General features: G+C 40.0%; 1 protein-coding gene across 3 annotated transcripts in view; it reads right to left on the reverse strand.

Moving 5' to 3' along the window:
* GABRA5 (gamma-aminobutyric acid type A receptor subunit alpha5) overlaps window positions 1-25,932 on the reverse strand; it is a 772,674-nt gene that overhangs the window by 370,460 nt on the left and 376,282 nt on the right. For all 3 annotated transcript variants that reach the window (XM_044072163.1, XM_044072162.1, XM_044072164.1), the window contains exons 7-8: window positions 12,401-12,544; window positions 9,733-9,885 (exon numbers count right to left, since the gene is read on the reverse strand). In XM_044072163.1, the coding sequence (XP_043928098.1) occupies window positions 9,733-9,885; window positions 12,401-12,544 (297 nt within the window). The remainder of the gene's footprint in view (window positions 1-9,732; window positions 9,886-12,400; window positions 12,545-25,932) is intronic.

A 25,932-nucleotide genomic window follows, 5' to 3' on the forward strand; every position in this document is an offset into this window, starting at 1 on the left:
TGTGTCATGGACCTGTGTATGTATCTGTTCTAGGAGTCTGAGGGGATACACAATGGACACATGGTGGTAATACAGCAGCACAGGATGACATGGCAGCACAGCAGAAATAGGACATCAGCAAGTTATGGCAGTATACATGCATGGCACCCTTGATGCATATGTGTAGAACAGTCTACCAGGGACAATGGGAGCAGTCAGAATATCCATGCATTCATAGCTTGTGATAAGGTATGCTACCCTGGCCACATGTCACCTGGGTCATATGAACTTACAAATCTAGAAAGTTTGGTGATGGAGTTGACACATCTACAAACATCCTGTGTCCGGGTCAGACAGGTTGTAGACATCGGTTTTGATAATGTATAGGAGGGCAATTTAGGGTCAGCAGCTAGTCATAGGGCCAAAAAGTACATGACCATTGCACAGGAATAGCCCATAAGCCCATGTCTGTAGTGCTGCACAGGGATATATTTACACACACAGAGTTGGCTGATGTAAGATTAAACCCCCTACCTATCTACTATTATGCACTGTAGCTCGCAACACGTATCACATGCACCAGAGAGTTTACCTAATATTAGAGTGTCCGCCAGTACTCTTAAGGTGGTTGACATCAGCAGAACTTGTAGAGGAGGGCAATGAAGAGGCCAGCAGCCCCATTGCACAGCAATAGCCCATATGGGCATGTTTGTAGTGCTGCATGGGGATATATTTACACCTACACACACACACACACACACACACACACACACACACACACACACACACACACACACACACACGCACACACACGCAAGCACACACACACACACACACACACACACACACACACACACACACACACAGACACACACACACACACACACACACACACACACACAGTTGGCTGATGTAAGATTAATACTCCTATCTATCTACAATTACACATTATAGCTCACAGTTCTTATTACACATGCCATGAGTTACATCTGTCGTATATGTGATTGCAGGCAGAGCACTTCTGGAGTGCACATAGTAGCTGTGTGTTAACATATGTGTCCTGCAGAGTGATATTGCTTAGTACTGTTATTGTTTCTAGTCTCCTAGGGGTGTCGTACCTGTCACTATCCCTGTTATGAGTGTACAGTTAGCAGTATGGCCATATGTGGCTGGTTGCAGTTAGATAGGCAAACATGTGGCCAGGAACAATATGGCCTGTCCAAGGCATGTGTTGAACCATTGTACAGTACACCACCTGCTCACCTGTGTCTGTCTACAAGGTGATATTCCACAGGCAGAGGGGTCACTGGGTGAGTGGATTATGTACTGTTGTGGCCTTGGTTTGGTTCCCTTGGGCAACTGTTTTGATATGTGAGTCCAGATAACCTCAGTATTCCAAGGATATGTGGGGAAATCCCCACATCCCCAGTATATATATATATATATATATATATATATATATATATATATATATGTGTGTGTGTGTGTGTGTGTGTGTGTATGTATAACAGGGATGTCCCTACAAATGTTGCTGTGTGTGTACATTATGTATATGACTTCTGTAGATATATTTGGAGAGTCTATGTATCATTGTAATATATATATATATATATATGTATATATATATATATATATACATATATATATATATATATATATATATATATATATATATACATATATATCTATGTATATATGTATATATATATATATATATATATATATATATATATATATATATATATATGTATTATGTATATGAGGTAGGTACTGATAGATACACTATGCATGTGGGAGGGTGATAGGGTCAGACAGGTATGTAGAGGTAGCTGCCTGTATGTACAGATGTATTTTTCCACATATAAGGTCATTGTGAGGAAGATGCAACATAATTGCACTCAAGTTAGCTATGTGTTGGAGCATGCCTAGTGACTATCAGTACTTACAAGATGACAACAGGCCAGAGCTGCCTGCACTTTAGGCTGGGACTTTGTGTGCTACAGACATTGGCAGCTGCACCTGTTTCCACAGTACAGCACTTCCCTGACATTCTCCATGGCATTCTCCAGCTGTGTGCTGTAATTAATATGTGACTGGGGAACATAATGTAACACCACATACAGAGTGACAGTCTGCATACCTCTAACTGTACATGCTTCTTCATAAAGTCCAGCATTTCAAACCATATATCTGGCCTGTTGCTCATACATTTGTGGTGTTCCAGAAAAATGTTGTATAAGGCAGTAAGTGAATAGTACTAACTACAGTCAAACAGTTGAGTGTTGGACTTTACATTCTTCAGATAGTCTGTACTGATCCAACCTGCTTTTAAACTAGCCACCTTCTTGTTTAATCAGGGCATGTGAATGTCTGTCTATAGTTCTGGCTCTTTGTCTACCCATTCTCTTTGGATTCGTCCAGCTTTCATGCAGTAACAGAGTGAGGGGTATGACAGTCTGTGGAGACACCACCATACAAGTACCTCACATGCAAAAGATGTGGCTACTGCCAGATTCAAACCATCAACACCATCACCCATGCTAATATCCCTAGCCTACTGATCCACACAGGCTGCCAGACAGGGATGTGTCATTCATCACACACTTGACAGCATACAGACATACACTGTCACCCCTGCATTACGTGAGACATAGAAAGTGTGGCCAGGTTCTATGTCACAGCCCTGGAATTGGATGGTCTGCTGATATATCATTGCAGATATACTGCTTCAGCAGTTGTATGGGTATACTGATGAGTTGGGTGGGGGACAGCCAGCCCATGCTCTGCTGGCATAGACAGTTGTGCAACTGTTGTGATACCCCACTGTTAGCCATCCCCCTTGAATAATGCACTGAACTTTTCAGCCATGTGGCTTAGTCCATACTATGGAGCACATACTATTGGACAGAGTACCTGTTGTCCCAAGTGGCTTTCCCATGTAGCCAAGAAGCTCACTATAGTCCCCTGCATACATGTGGCAAGTCCACACATGTGCTGCCATATTCTAGTACCCTTACAAGTTGTGAATAGGTGTGTGACGTACCTTGTGATTGCAGTGGTTGTCAGACCTGTAGTTCAGGGCTGACTCTGTCTGATGCATGCAGTACATAGCTGATACATGGTTAGGTACAGGTTGTGTGGGCTGGCTGGCATAATTTTTACTAATATGTATGCAAGTTGGAATAAGGTGTCAGTCCCTAGGGCCCTAGGTTGTCAGTGCATGTTCTATGCATTGTCTTTTGGCCAATGCCAGAGCATACTGGGCATGCCTACATCTATCTGTGGGTGTGGCTGTGGTGACCTAGGCACTGGTGGGGGATGTGTATCCCTTCCCTTTGCTTATCCTGCTGCAGGATCATATTGTGTAGCATGGCACATACTGTGAACATGTATGCACATGTTTTGGAGAGTACTGCAGGGATCCACCAGATATATTGAGGCATCAGAACCATGACTTCTTCAGCCCAAACGCATGCTCTATCATGTTTCTAGTCTGTGCGTGTGCCTCATTATGGCATTCTTCAGTGGGTGTGTGTGCATTTTTGATGGGTGTCATCATCCACTATTCCATTGTGTAGCCAGTATAACACAGTAAATAGCCCCATGGAATGTCCCCCCAGCAGACATCTGGTACAGGTGTGATGCATGCCCTATATGGGAGTTACGATAACTGCCAGGGCTGCCAGCACACACAATCATGATAATGCCCTTGGCAATGCACACAACCTGGCAGTTGATGGAGTGATACCCCTTGTGGTTGATGAAGATTCTACCCTCCTCAACTGGTGGTCCCATGATGTGCACATGAGTGCAATATATGGCACCCAGTACCTCAGGGTAGTTTGCTACATGGTAGAAGTGCTGTATACTGCTGCTCCTCACCTTAGGATTGAGGGGAAAATAAATGTGCTCACTGGCATGTGGTAGTATGGCATTCAGAAACTGGTGGAGTACTCTGGATGCGTATGCCTGTGAGACCTCAATCATGTCCCCAGTTGGTCTTTGGAATGTACCCACAGCTAGTATCCTAACAGCTACACATACCTTTGTTTCCACTGGGATGGATTCCCCTCTGTTGGCTCTGGGTCTGAGTTTAGGTTGGCAGAGCTCAGTAGTATGTTTCAGTCCACCTTGTAGCAGTCTACAACCTTCTGCTCATGTAGCCCTTGAAGGTTACCCTGGGCCTGAACACTCTGCTTTTCAGCAGCATTGAACTCAGCATCCAGCACATTACATATGTAGCAGACCTGTGGCAGCCCCTAGCATTTCTTCAGTTAAAAGTCCCAGATCTGTGCTCTACTGGTGCAAAGTATGGGGGTGAAATCAGATTGAAGGGTTTCTGCAACCTTTATAGTGCTCTGCTGTAGATGCAGTCTTAGTGATTGGCTATCTATGATGCATTCCACCTGTCAAGTACATCATTAAGGAGTTTTAATGCCCCTAGTTTAAGTGGAACAGGGGTCATCAGTAATTAAGAGATCATTGCCTTTCTCAGCCAGTTTTCATTTTTGAATAGCCTTCCTCACTGAGCACTGCAGCATGCCAAGCAAACATGGGCTGCGAAGGTAAACAGTGCTCAGCACATAATGTACATGCCCCCATGAAAGCTCACATTCAGCGCAGCGGTGTGCCACACAAACACACTTAAACCCTGTAAAACACACACCCCAAAGGTAAACAAAGCTTAGCTGACACTGTACACACCCTCCTGCTGAGCAGAGCGCTGCAATGCACAAAGAGGCACCACTGACCTCCAATGAGCTTACAAGTCCTCAGTCACACCCCACTTTGATTTCAGCTACCTGTTCTGTGGGCACCAACATGGTTCTGTGCCTACACAGATGGGATCTGTGGACATGGTTAACCAATTCTGCTATTCAGTAACCCCAGCTCATTTGCATAGGGATCCGTGCACACAATCTGGAATCAACAGGGTGTCAGGCACTGCCTCCTAGCAACAGAGCCATTCCACCACTATACATACTCCACACAGGGTACTTTAATACGTTACTGTCACATACTACTAACTTTGGTTTTTAGTCTATTTTTTTCTCATAACAGCATGTTTGCGCACTGCGGTATGCCACAATGTCCGTAGTGTACACCAACACAGGGTCTGCAGGATCCCCCTATCTGCTTCCTGGATTGCTCTACCTCCTTCATTTGCATGGAATTCACCTGCTTATCAGGTAGTTTGCATGCCATGGATACTTCCATGTTAGGGTGCTCATGTGCTCCACTCAGCTCTGTTCACTGGATCACACACCTGCTTACTTACATGTAAGCAGTGTGTCACTATGTCTACATTGAAAATAAGTCAGTGTAGGTTCTATTAAATTCCTTCCCAAGTCTTTTTTCATGGCTGCTGCCTGAATTGTAACTTTTGCCACAACAATTGTGAGTCATTTGGTACATTAACCAAAAGCACAACTACACCACTGAGTGGTGCTTTTTTTTTTCTTAATGTTACTGTTTGCTCAGTTACTAGTGTTCTATTTGAGTTTCTCATTCTCTAAAATGCTTAAATTCTAGTCATAAATTACAAACCACTTTATTGTGCATTCACTCTCTTCCTATTCCTGCAGCAAATGCTGCTAATCTTGCATTACCTCCAACTTCAGCTTATTTGTTGGCTATAGGTTATGACATGGGCACTCATGTTAAACATATGCACACATACACACACAAATAACCCATTTCTATGTTTGCAGTGGGGCAGCTAGAGAAATTATGTCTTTTGATGACCAGATTGTTAGGTTCGTAGGTAGGTAGTTACTAGACAAGCAGTCCAGTAGACCATTAAACAGCCTAGCCCAATTTTCCAACTGCCCCAAGATACCTTTTCTTTAAGTGACTTACTCAATACCACACATTGGGCAAATGAAGGTTGAGGGTCTCAAACCCTGGATGACAGGGAGCAGCTCATTAACAGGCCATAGCCTCAAATCCTGCACTAACATCCAAACTTTTTGTCACACACTTTATTCTGCGAGAAGTTGCAATTCAAGGTTAAAAGTTGGCATGCATAGCCAGAAGAAGTACAGTACAGAGTTATGAGAGGTATCTCTCTCTCTCTCTCTCACACACACACACACACACACACACTTTACCATTTTATATTTACACACTTAATCCAGAGCTGCCAGAGACCCAGAATCTCAGAACTCGCTGGGCACAAGCAAATTACTCCTTGATAGGATACTGCATACATGCATACATATGCTAATTGAACATTTGAGAGATCACTAATTCACCTACAGAAAAAATATGAGATCTTGAGATGTTGGACTAAATGATATAGCCAGTAAAAAGCTAAGTGGAGAAAGGAAGAATGTGTACAATTTACACAGGAGGCAAAATAGCCAAGAACAAAACTGGAAAACCAAGAAGCATTATCATTGCACATACTAGCAAATTCCAAATATCATCACTTTGAATGCTATGGCACTTGTTTATCCCATGTCTTAGTTATAAGTCTTACAGATGACACAGAGGGTTAAGCCTGTGAGCTGTAGTTTGTTGGGTGCAAGGTTTGATTCCTTCAACCTTCACTTGACTTCTGTGTGACCTTGAGTATGTCACTTAACCAAACACTGCTTAGGGCCAACTGCTAATTTAGGTGAGGCTCTTCAATGGTCCTTTGAGTTGTAAGCTTAGTAAATACCTTTGAACCTAAGAGTTTTTGTGATAATTTCTAGCATGTCTTTCTCTTTCGTATTTTGTGAATTGCATCTACAGATGGAAATGAAAGTTCTTCTGATTACCTCTGTGAAAACATCATCCCAACTAAAAAACAAATAAAGGCACAGAATTGTTTTCACTATATCTCAAAACAGAAGATGACAAATGGTTTCAAAACATACTGTCATTTATTCTAACTAAAGGAAATATTTTTCCAATAACACACAACTGGGTTCATAGGTTCATAGGTAGGTACTAGGCTATCGGCCCTGGGGCCTATACAAGCCCAGCCAAAAAGGTACCCTGGCTTTTGCCACTCAAGAAAATTATTTTCCTGTGCCACTGTCGAGCAGAGCCACAGAGGTGATCCCCGAGGTGAATTTCCTATTTCCCACCCAATCATCAAGATTTTTCTTGAAAAGTGCTAATGAGGAGCTTTGTTTGATATAGATAGGTAGTTTATTCCAGAGTATGGGAAGTCTCTGGGACAGGAATTTATCCCTCTGGCATGTTCTGTTTATTGTGGTGACAAGGTTTAGGTCCCTAGAGCATGTAGCTCGGAGGGATTGGGATTTCTTTAAGTGGAGCATGTCCAACAGCTCTGGGTTTGACATAGCTTTGTATGTTAGGCAGAGATCACCTCTGAGTAGGCGATATGCGACGGAGTAAAGCTGGAGTTTTTTGAGATGGTCTGCATAGGGCATCTGTTTGAGGCTGGTAATCCTCTATGTGAGGTATTTCTGTGGCCTTTGCAGTTGTTGTAGATGTCTTGTGAGGTACATACCAAAAGGGGCTTTGTTCTCTATAATGGGTCTAATGCGTGATGAGTAGAGGGGAACAATGACCTCTTTTTTTCTGGATGAGAAACCTTTTGTGATGAGGTGTGCCATGTAGAAGGATTTCCTGACTGCTGTGGTGATGTGATTATCAAAGGAGAGACTACTGTCCACCTGTGTCCCAAGGTCTCTTATCACACTTTCGGTGTTAAGTATACTACCGCCTATGTTGTAGTTCATGGGTACAGAGTTTTTACCAAAGGGGATGACAATGCACTTTTTGGCATTCAGCTTGAGGCCATGGCTTTGACACCAGGCATCTGTCTCAGTGGGCCCTTTTGTAGGATGTCCACATCATTAGGAGTTTCGATTATGGTACCTAGTTTGCAGTCATCTGCGAAGTTTGTTAGCCAAAGACCTTCTGTGTTAGCCTGTACTTCGGAGAAGTAGATACCAAACAGGAGAGGACCCAGGACTGAACTCTGTGGTACTCCACTTGTCACTGGTCTGAAGTTGGATTTGGAGTTTGCTACTTTCACAGTGTGGGTTCTGTCAGTGAGCCAGTTGGCAACCCATCTTGTGACATAGGGATTTATACCTAGTTTAGTGAGTTTATCTATAATTCCAGAGTGGGGGATGGTGTCAAAAGCCTTGCCGAGATCTAGATAGGCTGTGTGAATGACCTTACCCTTGTCTACGGCTTTGGTGACTGCTTCAAAGAAGTCTATCAGGTTTAGGAGCCATGATCTGCCTTTTACAAACCCAAACTGGATGGGGTCCAGAGTTTCAAAATTACCAATGTCTTTGTTTATAAGTTCCATGATGATATGTTCCATGGCCTTGTAGACCAGGCTCGTCAGGCTAATGGGGTGGTAGTTTCCGGGTTCTGTGGTGGCTCCCCCCTTGTGGAGTGGGAAAACCGTCGCTGTGCGCCATTCAGCAGGCAGACAGCCTGAGGTGAGGCTATGACTGAACATGGTACTTAGGTGGGGTGCCAGTTCGTTCTGTAGGTGTGGGTATCACAGGATTTACTCACAGATGGTGTGATTTGTTCAGGAGACTGAAGCCCAAGTTGGGGAAACAAAGTCAACTCTGAGTAAATCCTTTTATGCCCACTTCCAGGAGTGGGTTATTGCTATCATACAATACAATTATTTAAGGAAGAAACTGCTTGCCTTTTTTAAATAATGCAACTGCGTAATAGAACTCAAGCACTCTTGCAGAGTACATCAGTTCAGTGGGAGATATAGAGCACACTCTCTTTCTCTGCCATTTTTTTTTTCATTATGAGCCACTGTGTTATTTCATAAATAAGAAGAACAGAGTCCAATGTTTGTCATTCCTGAAGACAGAAATCATTGGACTTTATACATTTACAAGGGACAGGGCATAAATGTGAAGAAAATCAGTGATGTATGATTATCTTAAAGTATATTTGTCAACTGTTTACCAGTTATGCAGAATGTTTTAGCTTTTTTGGCATATATTTTGTAGTGTACCTCTTAAAATGTGTTGTAAAAGTTTATCAAGAATACACCAATGGAAAGTCTATCCACTCAACTATACTTGAATGGCTGGACGTTTTTGTATTGATGTATGCTTTATTTATGATAGGCACACTGACTGGCCTGTCCAATCAGTGCACATGTTTTTAAATAAAAATAAGCCTTTATTGTATAAGTTAAGTTCTATTCAGATAAGGAATAATAGCATCACATTATATCATGATACTACATTTTTTCCAGTTGTTTCTTCAATTTGACAAAATAAATGACAAAGCATCACAAGGAAAATTCACTTTGGTTCAATGAATAGGAAGGGGAACACCGTCTGGTCACAGCACTGCACTGTACACTGTACTGCACCATTAAATGGTGCAGAAGCAAGCATTATAAAGAATATATATAATTAAATGGGACAGTCATAATTAACTCTCACCCACCCCACAAAATCATCAGTAACTGGATAGATCTGATGTCCCCTCCCCTACCCATACTATCATCTTCAAATAGATATAATTAAGAACTCATCTGTGTTAAGAAAATGATGTTAGTAAGTGATTAACTGCTTCAACTGTAAACATAGTTCACTGTTTGTAAAAAAAAATAATCATTTAAAAACTCATATAATAGCAGCATAACTGAAACATGTTGTAGAATTGTACTGTTATATTACTTCATAAACCTCCAAGAATGAAAAACAAAATAAATAAGCACCAGTGAATGAAAACCTTAAACTAAAAAAAAAAAAAAACATATGCAATATAACAGACACAGTCCAGATATGAAGTACTCACCAAACACAGTTCGAGCAGGGACTGATTCTCTGTTTAACCAAAATGAGACCTGCGACAAGATCACTGTCATGATACAGGGTAGATAAGTTTGAATCACAAAATAGCCAATCTTTCTTGTCAAATGGAAGTGCGCTGTCATGACAGTGTAGTGACCTGCAACAGAAAAGCATCGGTTAAGCATGTGCAACAGCAGTACATAAAGAGCTGCATTTCAAATGCAAGGCTTTCAACAAAATTCAGCCTATTCATAACGAGCTCCTGCTAGGTAGAAAGTCAGCATAAAAAAAAAAACAGAATAAAAGAAGTATCATAAAATGCATAATTTTGTACTACTTGTTTTTACAAAGTTACCACTTTTATCTGAGCAGGGTTCTCCCCGAGATTTTTTAAATCAGGGGATCTCATGCTAAAAATAGTAATCACGTTAGTGACCCATGTCTAACCTGATGAGCTATAGAAAAACATCCTGTGCTGACTGATGACTTGATTAAAATCGGATTTGTGTATAGCCTTAATCCCACATTACAGTCTGTGCTCTTCACTTCATCGTGTGTACAATGATCGGTATTTTGTCTGCATGTTTTATATGGAATCATCTGATGTTGTAAAACATTTTGATATAAAACTGCATCATTACTTCATAAGGTCTCGTCATTTATGAAGAGTAAGTTAAGTAAGCAAAAGAAACAATCATGTTCTTACAAATGGCCAAAACATAATTTTGGGACACAGATCATCAAACTAATCCAAGAATTCAGAAGGAGGCACCATTTCTTTCGAAACGCTTCTTTAAAGTTAGTTGAATCACATTTGCAACAGACAGCTATTAAGTTTCCATTAAAAAATGTTGGTCACGGAGTTGTGGATCTTTATGCAGATTGCATCCCTTGTCATTGGAGAATTGCCGTTCATGCCAGAAAATAATGCAGCTATGCTGGTAAACTGGTGAGTAACCATTCCTTGTCTTAATGGCAGAATGTTTCAAGGAACGTAGTACTTCTATCAACACTTTAACATGCAAAGTCTGTATAGTCTTGCAAACAATAAGGATGTGTGACCAAGCATATTTGAACAGGCAGCTACTATTAGAGTATTCCTAGACAAGCTGCTTAGTTTTCTATCACTTCTTTATGGCTTACAGAAGAATTAGTTGTACTCTCAGAAACATGACAAATATGTTTTCTGTGGCATTTAATTTAAATATAAATGTTGATTTTGGTTTGCATGCTTATGTTTCTGTGGGTGTTTTTGTGTGCATATCACATATGTATACAGATCTTAAATTCTATTTTTTCATTTAATATTTACATGTCATAATTATACCATGCAATGAAGTAATTCCTACTAAATGCCACCTTAAATTAACTTCTGGTTTTATTCTATTAAACTGAGCTGCATATACAAGAAGTTGATGTTTTCATCCTAGAGTAATTAATGTGGGGGTGAATTGCATGAGCTTTGTTTCTGTCATACAGATACCAAAAACATTAAGAATGATCATCTGCCCCCAATGTGTCCTCATTTTCATCTTGATCCCTTCCTCATTTAGAAACATATTCAAAGCTGGTTTATTCTCTTTAACATTTGTTGCTATTTTAGGACTGGGTTCAGGCCAGCTCATTAAAAGCTCTTTGCAGTTAATTACCTAAAGCATTTTGCAAGTGTGAGAGGCAAAATTAATTGCTATTTTGCTTTGACAAATGGGAAGGAATGCCACATTTCTCTCAGTGGTGTTCCCTTTAGCACACATTTCATATTCCTTCAGATACTGCTCAGATTTAAGCATTAAGGCTTTGACAAGGAATGTCAGATGCTTTGAGAATGACAAATTCCACATAACAGACAATCTCCCTCTACCAAGTCCACAGAACATCTCAGATGTAGATGCCTGAACCCTTTCCTCTTTCTTCTGTGTGTGTGTGTGTGTGTGTGTGTGTGTGTGTGTGTGTGTGTGTGTGTATGTGTGTGTGTGTGTGTGTGTGTGTGTGTGTGTGTGTGTGTGTGTGTGTGTGTGTATGTGTGTGTGCTTCTATGTATGTATGTATGTATAGTGAAATATGTATCTTGTTTTCAAAATGCACTTTTGTAAATGCTTAACTAGTTCTTATGAAAAATGAACCTGTTAGTTCCAATTAATTTCTCAACTGTAAATCAGATTTGTTATAATGTAGCCAGTTGCTTTGAATACTTCCACAACATTTCACGTATGCATTAATCAGGTCCAATCACATAATGTGCATCCAGACAGTCACATGACCTTTCACCTGGATTAACTATCCTGTTTGTGATGCTGAACCAGTTGTCCTTTAATCTTTCTGTTTGCAAGAAAAGAGGCAGAGAATGTGGAGTGCCTGTCAGCAGTGAATTCTTTAGTTATAAGGCAGATTAACATCTGCGTGTGCTTGCTCTGTTCTCCCTGTTTATTCAGAAGGTTTTGGGTAACCTGATCTGATGATTGGTTTTAAATAAGACTTTGTCTATACTGATATCATGAGACAGCCTTGCCTGGTTTAAGTTTTTCCGTAAGAAATACTTTCCTGTTTTACCAGCAGTGCAATGAAAAGGTGCATATCATTCTGGAGACAATAGAGTTGAGCAACAGACAAGTTGGTTCAAAATATTTAAAATGCATTCATTTAATAGCATGCAGATATGTTACTGGATAGACCTGTAGATGTGCTGACATTTTCTGTGCCCACTGAGTGACCCATTAAGTGATACTGATTTAGGCGAGAACCATCTTTTGAGACAACCACAGATTTGGTAGTTTCATTAGTCCATTTGTAAACCACTTCTGAATTGGGGTATGCATCTGTAGGAGATAAAATTAGTATCAGTAAAAATATCAAGCAATATATGTGAAGTGTTACACAGTCCCTGTGAATAAAAACTGGTAAACATTAGGAAGCGTGATTATAAACCATCACAAACCTAATTGTGTTTGTGCAAAATAATATTGTGAAACTTTTAAAAATGATTTACAATTCGGGATTTTAACACTCATTCAAATATGTTTTTACATTACTTTGACTTAAGGTCATGAAACTTGTAAGTTGTGTAAACAAGAAATCAAAATCTGGGACCCAGAGTATACAATGGTTTCAGAATTAATTATGCACTTATAGAAGCAAGCAATAGTTTATAAATGTCATGACCTGCAACAACACAAACGTTATTACAAATGCATGTGACAAAGACTAAGAAAAAAATTGATTCAAGAAGACTGATATATTGCTGTATAAGAATAAAACTGTTTAAAATCCTACTTTTGTCATTAAAAGAAATATGTAATAGTTTGTTTGTGTCCTTGTTTCTGGGTTAACCTTTTTTGTCACGGTCAGGCAAAATGAGATAAATTTCAGTTGACTAAAATTTTTTGTTTTGTTTTGTTTGTTAAACTAAAGTTTGAAAAAAAAATAAGCATAACTGAAATGGATTCCAAAATAATGTCTGCCTCACCACTTGCCTTCATAAGGCTACCAGCCGTTGTTAATATTTTCTTTTATTTTTGAGGGTTAATACTGCTTTTGGAATATACACTACATTAATGAGACCGATAGCCAAATCAGTGGTAAGTATCATTAAAGTGTAACACTGTATCCATAATATATATTTTTAAACACACTGCTGAGAATGTACATACATAGGCAAACCATGTGCTGATTATTCTGGAAAAGCATTAATTGTGTCAGTCAATGAATAGAACAACACACACATACACACACAGGCACATGCAGATGCACACACGCACAAGTGCACACGTGCACATGCATGCAAGCACATATTTTTATACAACTAATTCCTGAATTTCTTACACCTCATAATATCACAAAGGAACATGTACCTGCATGCTCTTTAAAAATATATTTCCATGAAGTTTTATAGCTTACGTAATGCCTAATAATTAATGCCAAGTATGGCCTTTAGGATACTCTCCTTAATGTTTTTAATCTGAGCTTACCTAAAGAATTCATCTTCGAAGTATGGTGAACTGAAATGGTAATGCCCTTAGACAAGAATGGCCCTAACTCAGACCCATGAAACTATATACCCATTAGCCTGATCTGATTTGCAAATCATAGAATGCGTCATATATTACCACATAAACTATGGCATCAAAATCTTACAAGGTAAGAACCTCATCTTTTTTTTTTTTAGATTTGTCAAAAGGAGATCCTGCCTAACTCAGTTTAGTTATCTTCTTCAAGAGGGTCATACAGGCAGCAGACAGTGGTCATTCTGTTCAGCTTACTTGGATCTGACCAAAGCATTCAACAATATGTCCCATTGTTAATAAGTTATGTGCCTAAAAGATAGTTGACTGGCTGAAAGAAGACTTCACTGAGTAGTTATGGCAGTATGTGCCTTCTCAGAAAGTATTAAGGTAATCTGTGGTATGCTCACAGATCAGTAGTGAGACCCCTGTTTTTTTTTTCCCCCTCAGTACAGCTGGCCATCAGATACCACTAGCTCCTCACTTAACTGATTTGAGCTAAATAACCAACCTTAGCAAACCATGGGCTGAACCTGTCCCTGGCTGAGATTGGAGAGGAGACTGACGACACTGGTGCAGCATCATACTGCTTCAGAGGAGTGTAGCTATCTCCTTCCACCCTGAGACAGACTTGTGAGCTCCAAAGTCATTGGCTTCTGGAGGTGCATGCACACATCCATGCATGCGCAGCATCATGACAGTGGCTTCTGGAGGTGCATGCACACATCCATGCATGTGCAGTGTCATGACAGTGGCTTCTGGAGGTGCATGCACACATCCATGCATGCGCAGCCTCATGACTAAGCCGCTCATCTGCTTATGCACCATGGTGTTCAACAGACTCTTAATGCTGCTTACTGTAGCAAGCCTAGTCTGCCGTCCTCCTTCCAGGATGGTTGACATCAACTACACACTCCTGTCCTCTGCCTACATCCCATCTAGGACACCTCCTTTTTGGCAGCTGCTTTTCCAGTCTCCAGAGTAGGAATTAGGACTTTTGATTAACTACTTTTGCAGATGACTGCAAACTGGGCATTATTATCAACTATTCCTCTGAGTTGAGTAATTACTAGGCTTTCACTCTAGAGGACTACAATGAACTGCCTTGGCCTGTTACATTAACTGCCAAACTGGATAGCCACTAGGCTTGCAGTCCCAGGGACTATTGAACCTAGCCCATATTCCCAGTTGCGTCAAGCATTGTCTGGTTAAGTGACTTGCTCAAATTCACACAAAAGGCAAACGAGAACTGAGGAAATGAAACCCTGTGCCACATGAACTACAGATCATACCCTTAACCCCCTGTTCTAACTACCAGACATCCATTCCTTATAGCAAGAACCAACCCTTTTAAATAAGTGCTGTACAGAAAAAGGGCTAAAATTAAACATGAAAAAAATTGTACCATTGTCACATTTATTAAAAAACAAAAACTCTGTCCCTTAATGTGTAGTATAGCCAATAAAGCACTCCAAACTGATAATGTAGCCAGGGAACTTGGAACCTGGGCTGATAATTGCATTTCTTTAATGACAGCAACAATAGAAAGAATATTTTTCTATTTAACAAAAATGATATCTAAAAGTACATCATCCAGATCAAAAGATGTCCTTACATTCACTGCTGCAGTATTTTTAACATATGTGGATTCCTTGCTGTGGAAGCCTGACATCTGGCCAGTCTACCAAAGTCTACTGTTGCTTTAAAGTACACCAAATGTCACCCAAGTGCTCCACGCATAGTGTGAGGCATAAAGGTGAAGGTCAGTCATACCATCCTCTGAACTTCTTTGTCATCATTCCCAGTCCAAATGCTTCTTTTAACCATCAGTCTGTTTGCCTATGTTTGTTTTCTGCCAGTTTGAATGCATGTTAATTCTCCAGTGAATGCCTGCACCTGTTTGGTGAAGTCTGAGCCATTGCAGATAAGTACCCCATTGGGGTTTTGTTTTTTTCATTGCTTTTTTATGCTGTTAGGGGTTAATGTCAACCAGGAAGAGTAAATGCCAATGCAGGAGACTGATTCCCCATCAAGACCACCACTGTAAGTGTCTTTTTTGGCTTGGAGTTTCTCACAACCATATATCTTGTTCGATTTGCCAGGCGTTCATCCTAAAAACCCTTTATAATAGGCTTTATTCCCTTTGTTTGTACCTTGGGAACCAGCGTCTTAAGCTTCTCCCTAAAGATACAATGGAAGGAAGTTACCATCCTGAGGGCCAGCCATTAGGAAAGAAGAAGGTGAAAAAGGTAAGACTGGAATATTCCTCTGTCCAGCCTCTGCCGGGTGTTTTTCCCAAGGTTCTTATGAACCTGGAGGCTCATGTGGCTATGTTGTTGGATTTCTCTGTCATGACCAAGTTGGAGGCTGGTGAGGATCTGGCTGGCAGCAGATCCGGTGAGGCTTTGCAGGCATCTGTTTCAGATGTTGAGAGGGAACCACAGTTGACTGTTTCCAAGGGCCTAGGGGGTTCTGCAGATTCTAGTTAGGGAAGAAGTTCCTACTGTGATTATCAAATACCACCCTGAGTCAGAGCCTTATCAGTTTTATAGGGTGGACATTCCTTTAAAAAAGAAACAAAAAAACTAAGCATGTTTCTTCTGCACCTATGGATCCACAAAGTGGGTGACAGGCCTTTACTCAGGAGTTACTTAATGCTTTAATGTAATTAAGGTCTCCTCAGGGGGGTTCTGTTCCTGCTCCTCCTTGGTCCTCTACTCCCTTTAAAAGGCCTAGAGAACAGGATTCTTTTGAGGAAGAGTTGGATTCTGATGAAGAAACCCTGACTTATCCTACTCAGATTCCTTCTCCTTTAGACTGTGGGTCAGAGGAACAGGACTCTAATAGTCACTGTGGGTCAGAGGAGCAGGACTCTAAGAGTCTTGATACTCCTTTTGAGGACATGTCCTTTGAGGACACAGTCTCTAGGATGGTGGAGTTTTTGAAGTGGATTGTACTCAGGTCTCTGATATCCATAAGAGGTACTATGAGTTCCTGCAGATAGCATTTCTTAAACCTGCAGCTATTCTTCCTGTTTTGGTTGATTTGCTGGATGCTTTTTCCAGTGCCTCTGAAGTGCCTGATTCTCTGCCTCTTGCTCCTAAGAAGTCTACTAGGTCTTATAGGGAGCCTGAGGATTGTAACTTTTTGTACTAATGTCCTGATGCTGACCACTCTGTGGTGTCTGTAGCCTCTGATAAGCCATCTCTGTTGCTTCCTTCGCCCAAGTTACTGGCTTCTGACAAGGGCAGCAGAACCATGGAAAGGCTGGTTGGGAAAGTTTACACTTCTGCTACCCTAGCTTTTAGGGCTATTAGTTATCAGACCCATATATCTAGGTATGTGTTGGCTCTCCCGTCTCAGGCCTCTCAGTTTATTTCTGATCTTCCAGACTGGGGATAAAACGTCTGCTCTTTCTTTGATAGGGACTTCCTCTCAAGTGGTTTGTCATTCTATCAAATGTAGTTATAATGTGGCAGATGCCTCTTCTAGGGCTGCTGCTTTTGGTTCAGTACTGAGGAGGTATTCTTGGCTTAGGCGTCAACCTTTACTTGATGATATTAAGGCTAAGTTGATAGCTGCTCCTCTGGATAATATCCTTTTGTTTGGGGAAGCAGCTGCTGGCTTGTTTAAGTCTCTCCAGGACAAGGGGAAGGCCTTACAGGAGCTTAAATATGTTGTTGTTTCTCCTGTGCCTAAATTTCAGAGAAACTACCCTTCTAAGCCAGCCTTTGCTCAAAGGCAATCTCATCCTTCTGCTAAAGGTAAAAAGGGTGGAAAATGGGCTCCTCCTGCTAAAGCCACTCAAACTTCAGGGATTCAGAAGCCTTCCTTTCCCAACAGACTGGGTGTTGTAAGACTGTCTGCCTCTTCCCAGCCACATTCCTCTTTCTCTTTGCCTTTCTCTTTCTCTTCCTATTTGACTTCAGATCACTCAGGATTCTTGAGTTCAGTCAGTCATTCTTCAGGTGTGGAAATCCTGTCCTTCTTTTAAGGGCATTCCTCAGCCTCCTCAGGAACAACTTCCTTTTTCTTCCAGAGGTTCTTTGAGATCTCTTGTCTCAGTTTACTGTTCGAGAAGTGCTGGTGTCTCAAAGGGGAAGGGGTTTTACTGAAGACTATTTCTAGTTCCCTGAAAAGAGGGCACTTGGAAACTGATTCTAGACTTCTTTCATCTAAACACTTTTCTGTAGGTGCCTTCCTTTTGGATGTTGTTCCTTCAAAATCTGTTTCCTCTCTTGGTCCCTCAGGCCTATATTGTGTCTCTGGATCTCAAGGATGATTATCTCTGTATTCTGATCCATCCTCTTTTCAGGAAGTTTTTGCATTTCTCTGTTGCTTTCTGGCATTTTCAATTCTCTGCTTTACCCTTTGGCCTTTCCAATACCCCAAGGGTGTACACCAAATGCTTCATTCCCATAATTGCTTTTTGCAGAATTCAAGGGATCCAAATATTTCTTTACTTGGGTGACCTGTTGATTCAGGCATCCTCTCCAGAGATCCTTTTGGAAAATCTTCATTTTGCCATTTCCCTTCTTCAGAGGCTGGAGTTCACAATAAACTTCAAAATGTCTTCCCTGGTTCCTTCTCATGATTACGTCTTTCTGGGTTACAGGATTCAGACAATGCCAGTGCTGGCATCCCAGCCTCCTCCAAAGGCCTTAACACTCATTTCTTGCTTTCACACTCTTCTTCCCCTGGCCTCCATTACAGCCAGTGAGTTTCTGAGAGCTCTGGGTTTTATGGCTTCTATCATTCCAATGCTCCCTCTGGCCAAATTCCACATGAGGAAGTTCCACTAGTTTTTGAAGTCCATGTGGCTTCAACATGCACACACTCTAGACTCTGTAGTTCCTGTTCTTCCTTGCCTCAAGACGGAACTTCACTGGTGGATTCAGGAGTTGTTTTTGAATCCAGGGCTCCCTTTTCATTCCTTTATTCCTGCTCAGGAACTATTCACAGATGCTTCAGATGTGGGATGGGGAGCAACATTTAGCTCCCTAAAGGTACAGAGGGTATGGTCACCTCGTCAGCAGAAGGAGCACATTGATGTCAAAGAAATTAGAGATCTTATACTGACTCTTCAGGCCTTTCATCCTCTTTTCTCAACAGGGTCTCAGATATTTGCCAACAATACCACAGTGATGTGGTATACCAACAAACGAGGAGGAACAAGATCTTACCTTCTTTTTTCGGTTGGCACTTCTGGTATGGGATCTTGCTGTCAAGTATAAAGTGACTTTTCAGGCAATTTTTATCTCTTCAGATCAGAACATTGTGGCAGACACTCTGAGCAAGTCCTTCACTCAATCCCACAAATGGGTACTTCACAGGGATTTGTTTTGGCAGACACTCTGAGCAGGTCCTTCACTCAATCCCACAAATGGGTGCTTCACAGGGATTTGTTTTGGGACATTGTCCACCAGTGGGGTACTCCTCAAGTATACCTATTTGCCTCTCATCTGAACAGACAACTTCCTCTGTTTTGTGCCAGAGTCCCAAGTCCTCTAGTGTGGAAAGTGGACACCATCTCATTTTCTTAGAAGGGGATGTTTCTTTCTGCATTCCCTCCCCTTCCTCTCATTCCGAAAGTCCTGTTCAAGATTCAATAGGATGCTCCCAAAATCTTGTTGGTGACTCTCTTCTGGCTATGACAGTACTAGTTCCCTCAACTTCTACATCTAGTCAAAGGCAGTCATCAGAAGTTACCTCACAGGATGGATCTACTCACACAAGAAAAGGGATCGCTCATCCATCCCAACCTGTCCATGCCTTAGCTGACACTGTGGGTGATAGAGTTTTTGATTCCTCATAGATACCTTTATTCTGAGGACATGCTGCCAATCCTGCAGTAGACCAGGAAACTTGGTACTAGAAAATCCTATTCATCCAAATGGAAGAAATTTTCTATTTGGTGTCTCTGTTGTAACCTGGACCAACTTAGTGCGGATGTTCCTTCGGTTCTCTCTTATTTGTGTGAGTTGCTTTATGCTGATTTGGCATATTCTTCCATTAAAGCCAATTTATCATCTCTTTCTGCTTGTCTGGCTTTAACTCCTTCTTTAGCTTCTAGAGTTGAGGCTAAATCATTTCTTAAAGGCATCCTTAATATTAAACCTCCCAGGAAGCTTGCTCCTCCTCCCTAGGATCTTAATTTTGTTTTGGAGAAATTAACTTAGGCTCCATTTGTTTCAGCTTCCTTGCAGCATTGTTCTTGAAAGACAGTTCTTTTGTTGGCTCTTACTTCTGCCAAATTGCTGTCTGAGTTGCAAGCACTTATGGCTTGTCCTCCTTTTTTTGGTCTTTCATCAGGGTGTCCTTGCATACTAATCCTTGTTTTATGCCTAAGCTGGTTAAAGTGTTGTCACTTAATCAGTCTATTAATCTTCCTATTTTCCCCTATACTCAAACTGACAGTGAGAAAGTGCTGTATACCTTGAACATGCATAGACAACTCAGATTTTATTTGTATAAGACCAAGGCTATTAGAAAATCGGATCAGTTGTTTGTTTCTTTTCATCCTAGGTCTTTGGGATTAGGTACATGCAAGCAAATGATTTCTTCTTGGACTTCAAAGGATATTTCTTTTTGTTACACTTTTCATGGCAAGTGCCTTCTTTCTTTGGTAACGGCTCACTTTACTAGCACTGTGGCTTCTCCTGGTGCTTTTTTCAAGGGCTTAGACATTAATTCTATTCTTAAAGCAGCTACCTGGACTTCTGTGCTTACTTTTACCAAATACTACAAGTTGGATTTTATCTCCAGAGCTAGAGTTGGTTTTGCTAAGGCCATTCTTCATGGCTTCTTAGAGGGCTGTACTGCTCCTTCCTCCTCCCAAGTTTTTTCTTGAGCTTTGGCACTCTCCCACATGTTAAGAATACTACAGTGGTGAATGTAAGGGCATAGTACAGTTGTGCAAAATCTTACCATAACAGTAGATGCCCTTGCCTTCACTGCTGCAGTATTCACTCCCTCCCTCCACCCCCCCTAGTCCTTTTCCTTCCTGTTTGTACAGGTTACCACTTGGGTTTCCTTGGACTAGTGTTCCTATTGGGGCAATCAGTTCTGAGGATGGCACGCTTGAACATCACCTTTATGCCCTACTCTACATGAGGAGTATCTGGGTGTCATTTGACGTACCTTAAAGCAACAGTAGGCTTTGGTAGACTAGCCAGACGTTGGGCTTCCATGGCAGGGAATCCCCATATGTTAAGAATACTGCAGTGGTGAAGGCAAGGACATCTACAGTCATGGTAAGATTTTACAAAACCATACTTTGTCATCCCTCTATATGCAGCCCTAACTATATCAATTATTGAATATAGTGCCCCCACAGGGATGTACCTAAACATGTCAGGCAACTGCAAAGGCTACAGAAGTTCCTAACTAAAAAGTTTGCTGGTGTAAATTCTCTGAGCAATCAGAAAAGGCTTGAAGCACTATACATTTATTTGATTTCTTATAGGCTCTAGCAGGAGAGTATAACTCTTGCATTCCTCTACATTATGGGCCCTATTCTCATAGATCATCTGTATCTTTGGGTCTATATCACATCATCTAAAGTGCAAAACATCGAATATCGCTTAATCCATCCCTAGTCATCAAATGCTGAATCCACTGAATGATTGTTTCTGCAAATGTTTTCCCATGGTAAGTAACCAGTGGGCCAACCTACCAACCGCATCAAAAACAGCAAAATGTAAAACCTACCTTGTGCGGTACTCCACCCACCCACACCCTTCAACTAAATATTCCAACTCCGAGTATGCACTATAGTGGGGAAAAAGGCAAATCCCTAATGATGGCCCACTGGTTACCTACTGTGGGAAAAACTTTGCAGAATCAATCATTTGATGGATTTAGACTTTGACAAATAGGGATTGATGAAGAGGCGATCAATATTTTGCGCTTTTGACGATGTGATATTGACCCGTATCTTTACACATCAACCAGCTCCATTAATACCAAAACTTGGAATTTAAATCCCTACTATCATATAAATAAAACATGCTGGAGAAACAAATTTATTACCCAAAGCATACTCCTCCTCTGGAACAGGCATCACCTGCAAGTTAAATAAAGTGACACACTTAACATCCTCCAGATCAAACCTGGATGATTGGATGGATACTCATAAATTTTCTCTAGGAATGACTTGCTTTACCCTTCTTGAGAAGGGAGGTAAGTGTGACGGAGAATACTAGCAAGGTGCAAATGGACTTGTGTCTTAATTGTCTTGTATTTCCCATGATCCCATGTAGGCCTGTATAGACAGATACATAGACCGTCAGAGATATATATGACAAATGTATAAAATGGTCAATGAAAGCTGACTAATCAGCTTTCTAGTTACCTGGAGAATAAATTTGCTACATGCATAAAAGAAAACTACTGCAGACACCTACACATCATATTCAGCCGTGTATCCCTCCTTCCTCACAGCTTCGAAAATCATACAAGAGGTTTTTGTTTTACTTAAAACTAACAGACTTACAGTGGAAGATGAAAATGCTATCATTCTCTACATATTTTTAGCCACAAAAAAAAAAAAAAAAAAAAAAGCTTCATGAACTGTAAACACGATGGCCTGATGCCTTCACCACCTGAATCTTTACACTAATTTTTTTATCCAAAATGTAATGGAAACATGCAACATCACACAGCAATCAGAAAACAAGGTCCATAAAATTCATGCAAAAATCCCATACAAATAAAATATTTTATCCCATCACAACAATGGAAAACTTAAAATGTACGCTTATAAAACATAAAAAAATAATTTAAATATTATTTTCAATGAAAGTTCTATCAATGCCAAAAATTTGCATTGTTATAAAACCAACTTTATCTCTGACAAAACAAATATATACTCGCCACAGTTATACATCATCCTAAGAACAATTTTCTTTGCGATGAAGTCAGAAACCTGCCATCACTGCAAAATTCCACTTGTACATCAGTAGCAGCATAATGCACTCATAAAGGCATCTTCATGTTTTTAAATGGGTAAGACAAACATTCCTCAGGCTGATGTATTACCACCACAATAATTTCTATTCATTGATTAACCTGTGATTCCATTATATACAGCACTGATTTCAAGCAGTGTTTCATACTTAACGCAATTATATATGATTAATCTTGATCCAGTTTTTCCACAAAAGCATATTATTATCCTGACTCACTAGTGAATTTAACCAAAAGGTACAAATGACTATCTATCCATCCATCCATCTATCTACCTACATACTTATCTATCTATCTATCTATCTATCTATCTATCTATCTATCTATCTATCTATCTATCTCTCTGTCTGTCTATCCTGTGTTGACTAGCTTAGTCCCACTTGGCTGACAGCCTCTTCAATGAGGGAAAACTGGAGATGGTATTTATATTACTAGAGGAAATTTTGTCAAGGCTTCAGGCAACTGCCTTTAATCTTTGATTGGTGCCATGGGATCTTTTACATCCATCTGAGCTAATGCCAGCTCAGGCAGATGGGGCCTCAGTTTAATGCCTCATCTGAAAGAAAACATGCTTATAAGTACCACACCCCCTTATGCTGCACTGCAGTGTCAGCAATCCATCTAGCTGGTAATGTAATTCCAAGTTCTGCCTGAGTTATTTTTCCTTTATCAGTCTCCAATCATCTATCCTTACCATCTGGCTCCTAAATCTTACATGATATAACATGCATCACAATCATTGTCTGTAGCAATTTAACTGCCCCTTCCATTGCAGGCCATATCAATCACAGGTTCACCCCTGCTCTGTGGGAAGCACAAGCAATGGAGTTAATCCCCAACCCCAAAATATTCAATACTCTGAATTATTTTTTGAGTTCTAGGTATAAATATATTTTTTCTTATTGCTGCTAGGTTATTTACCATCCTATATATATTACAAAATAATTTCCAAGATCTTCTTTACAGTGAGAGAAAATGCAGCCTGAGACAGATGTCTGAATATAAGTAATACTCTTGGGAAAGTGTGCAATTCAGCAATTTGTATTTTACTAAAGAAAATGTAGACATATCTTGAGCTAGCAATGGAAATCATCATTCATCTTAAGAATTACTTTGCTCTGTGAAAAGTCCAACCATGGGGGCTTTCCTTACCTAAAAATGTTCAATAATCCAAATCATTCTTGAGCTCTAGGTATAAATAAATGGTTCCCACTTCTCCTGGTTTTTCTGCCATGTTAAATAAAGTATGACATAATTTCCTGGTTCTTTGAAACACAGGGAGAAAGTGAAGCCTGAGACAGATGCCTGAAGATAAATACTATTATTATAAAAACAAATAACTTGTAAGCTTGAGTTATGCTTAGAAGAAAACAGACATACCATGGACCAGAAATGCAAATCATAGCTTTGCATTCCCTTCATCTACACATTCCCTGTTTAAACACTGCTGAATACCCACAACATTAACCTTCTAATGATCTTAACTGCCAATCTGTGAGACTTGTGTAAGCTGACAAAAACAGGTTTCCACAATGGGAAGACAAACTGCTAATCTTTTTTTTTTTTAACTTTCAAGTCAAATTCAAAATCAGAGCTGAAGGAGTTCCATCATCAAAAATGTCTACATAAATGTTTTTGGGATGGTGGATATATATGCTGGTAACTTTACTTATGTCATATGACCACTACAATAGCCATCTATCTTACACACTATTCATCTGATGTCATTAATAAACTGCAACGTATCAAAGTTATTTATTTTATTTTTATTTTACAGTTTGATAGAAGTGTAGGTGAGCTGGTCTGTTGACCCTTTTCCGTCATGATCCAAGTACAAGTAAACAAAAAACAATAGTAAGCAAACTAAGTAAAGAAAAATGTATCAAACAAAATACAGAAACACTCAGAGAAAGATTTGTTAAAAAATCATTTAGTCCACAAAATAACATTGAACAGTTTGTATAAGTAAGATTGAGTGCTCATATATTCATTTATGTTTATGTTGCCTCAAGATGCTATTTACAATATTTAAATACAATGCTCAATTATAGTATATGTGAATACCTGTACTTCAAAGCTGAAAGAAGTTAGCCAATGTTCCAAAAATCAGGCGCATGTATCTTCCTTCTGCAAATACTGCCTAAAGTTGTTCTTTGAATGTTTCTGGAGTTTTAAGGCTTTTTCATCTGTAGGCAGTTGATTTCAGAAGTAGCTCTACGTGTAAGAGGAATTTTTCGCCAGTGGACAGATTAAATGTAGGCCTCCCCAGTCTGATTGCACATCGCTGGCTGCTTCTAAAGAAGCAGCTTTGTTCTTTAGTTTGGAATAATCTTTTAGAGGGTGAACAGTGGCTTGGTTTACAGATTACAGATATCAGGCTACTTAGTAGATAAGTGACTTGTTTAGTAACAGGGAACCTGTGTGCCTTTACGTATTACAGGCAATGACAACAATTATACCCCTTAACTGTCCTTGATTTTCAGGGTTGTCCTTGATCATGACTTAAATTTTAGCTCTGTCCCTCTTAATCCTTCCTAAACCTGGTGACTTTTTGAGAAAAGGTGGAGAATTGCACTTAATAAATAATGAATTTAATTATAGTTATAAACTTCTTTTACTTTAGAAATGCATATTAAAGTGTATTCTCTGATTCTGTCAATGTCTCTCAAATTAACAGTATTAATATTTTAAAAGTGTTTCTGATTATTTCTGGATTTGTGCCTAATTCTGTTGAGGTTTGTCCTTGATTCTTTGAGAGCTATAATAGCAATTTATGTCTAAGGACAGCACATGTAAAATATTCTGAGCTATTTCTAACTTCTGTGTTATATTAACTACGTGAAGGGCAATAATTGGTAGGACATATTCAATTTTGGTAATTAGGGTATTTTTTGGCTTAGGTCACATATAACAGTGGGGAGAAGGTGTAAGAGTTAATAACACAGGTTTTAGATGTGTCAAAACTTTGGTTGCAATGTTGTCTGTATGAATACTGAGGTTTAGTGAAGGGAGTGTTACACCAAGATATTTTTGCTACGCAAAATTTGGTATACTGTTCCCTTTTAGGGCTGTTACGTCTATAATAAGTAAGGATGCAAGTTTCTTTGTGGTGGAAAAAAAAATTGTATTTGTTTTGGTACTGTTAATTTGGAGTTTATCATTTCACTGCTAGTTACAAAGGATTGTGAAGTGAGAGTGCATAAATGTTGCAGTGTTTGGCAGGATTTGTGAGCTTCAAG

This window comes from Protopterus annectens, chromosome 5.part0, assembly GCF_019279795.1.
Source record: "Protopterus annectens isolate FY-2018-M chromosome 5.part0, PAN1.0, whole genome shotgun sequence".
Lineage (NCBI taxonomy): Eukaryota > Metazoa > Chordata > Ceratodontiformes > Protopteridae > Protopterus > Protopterus annectens.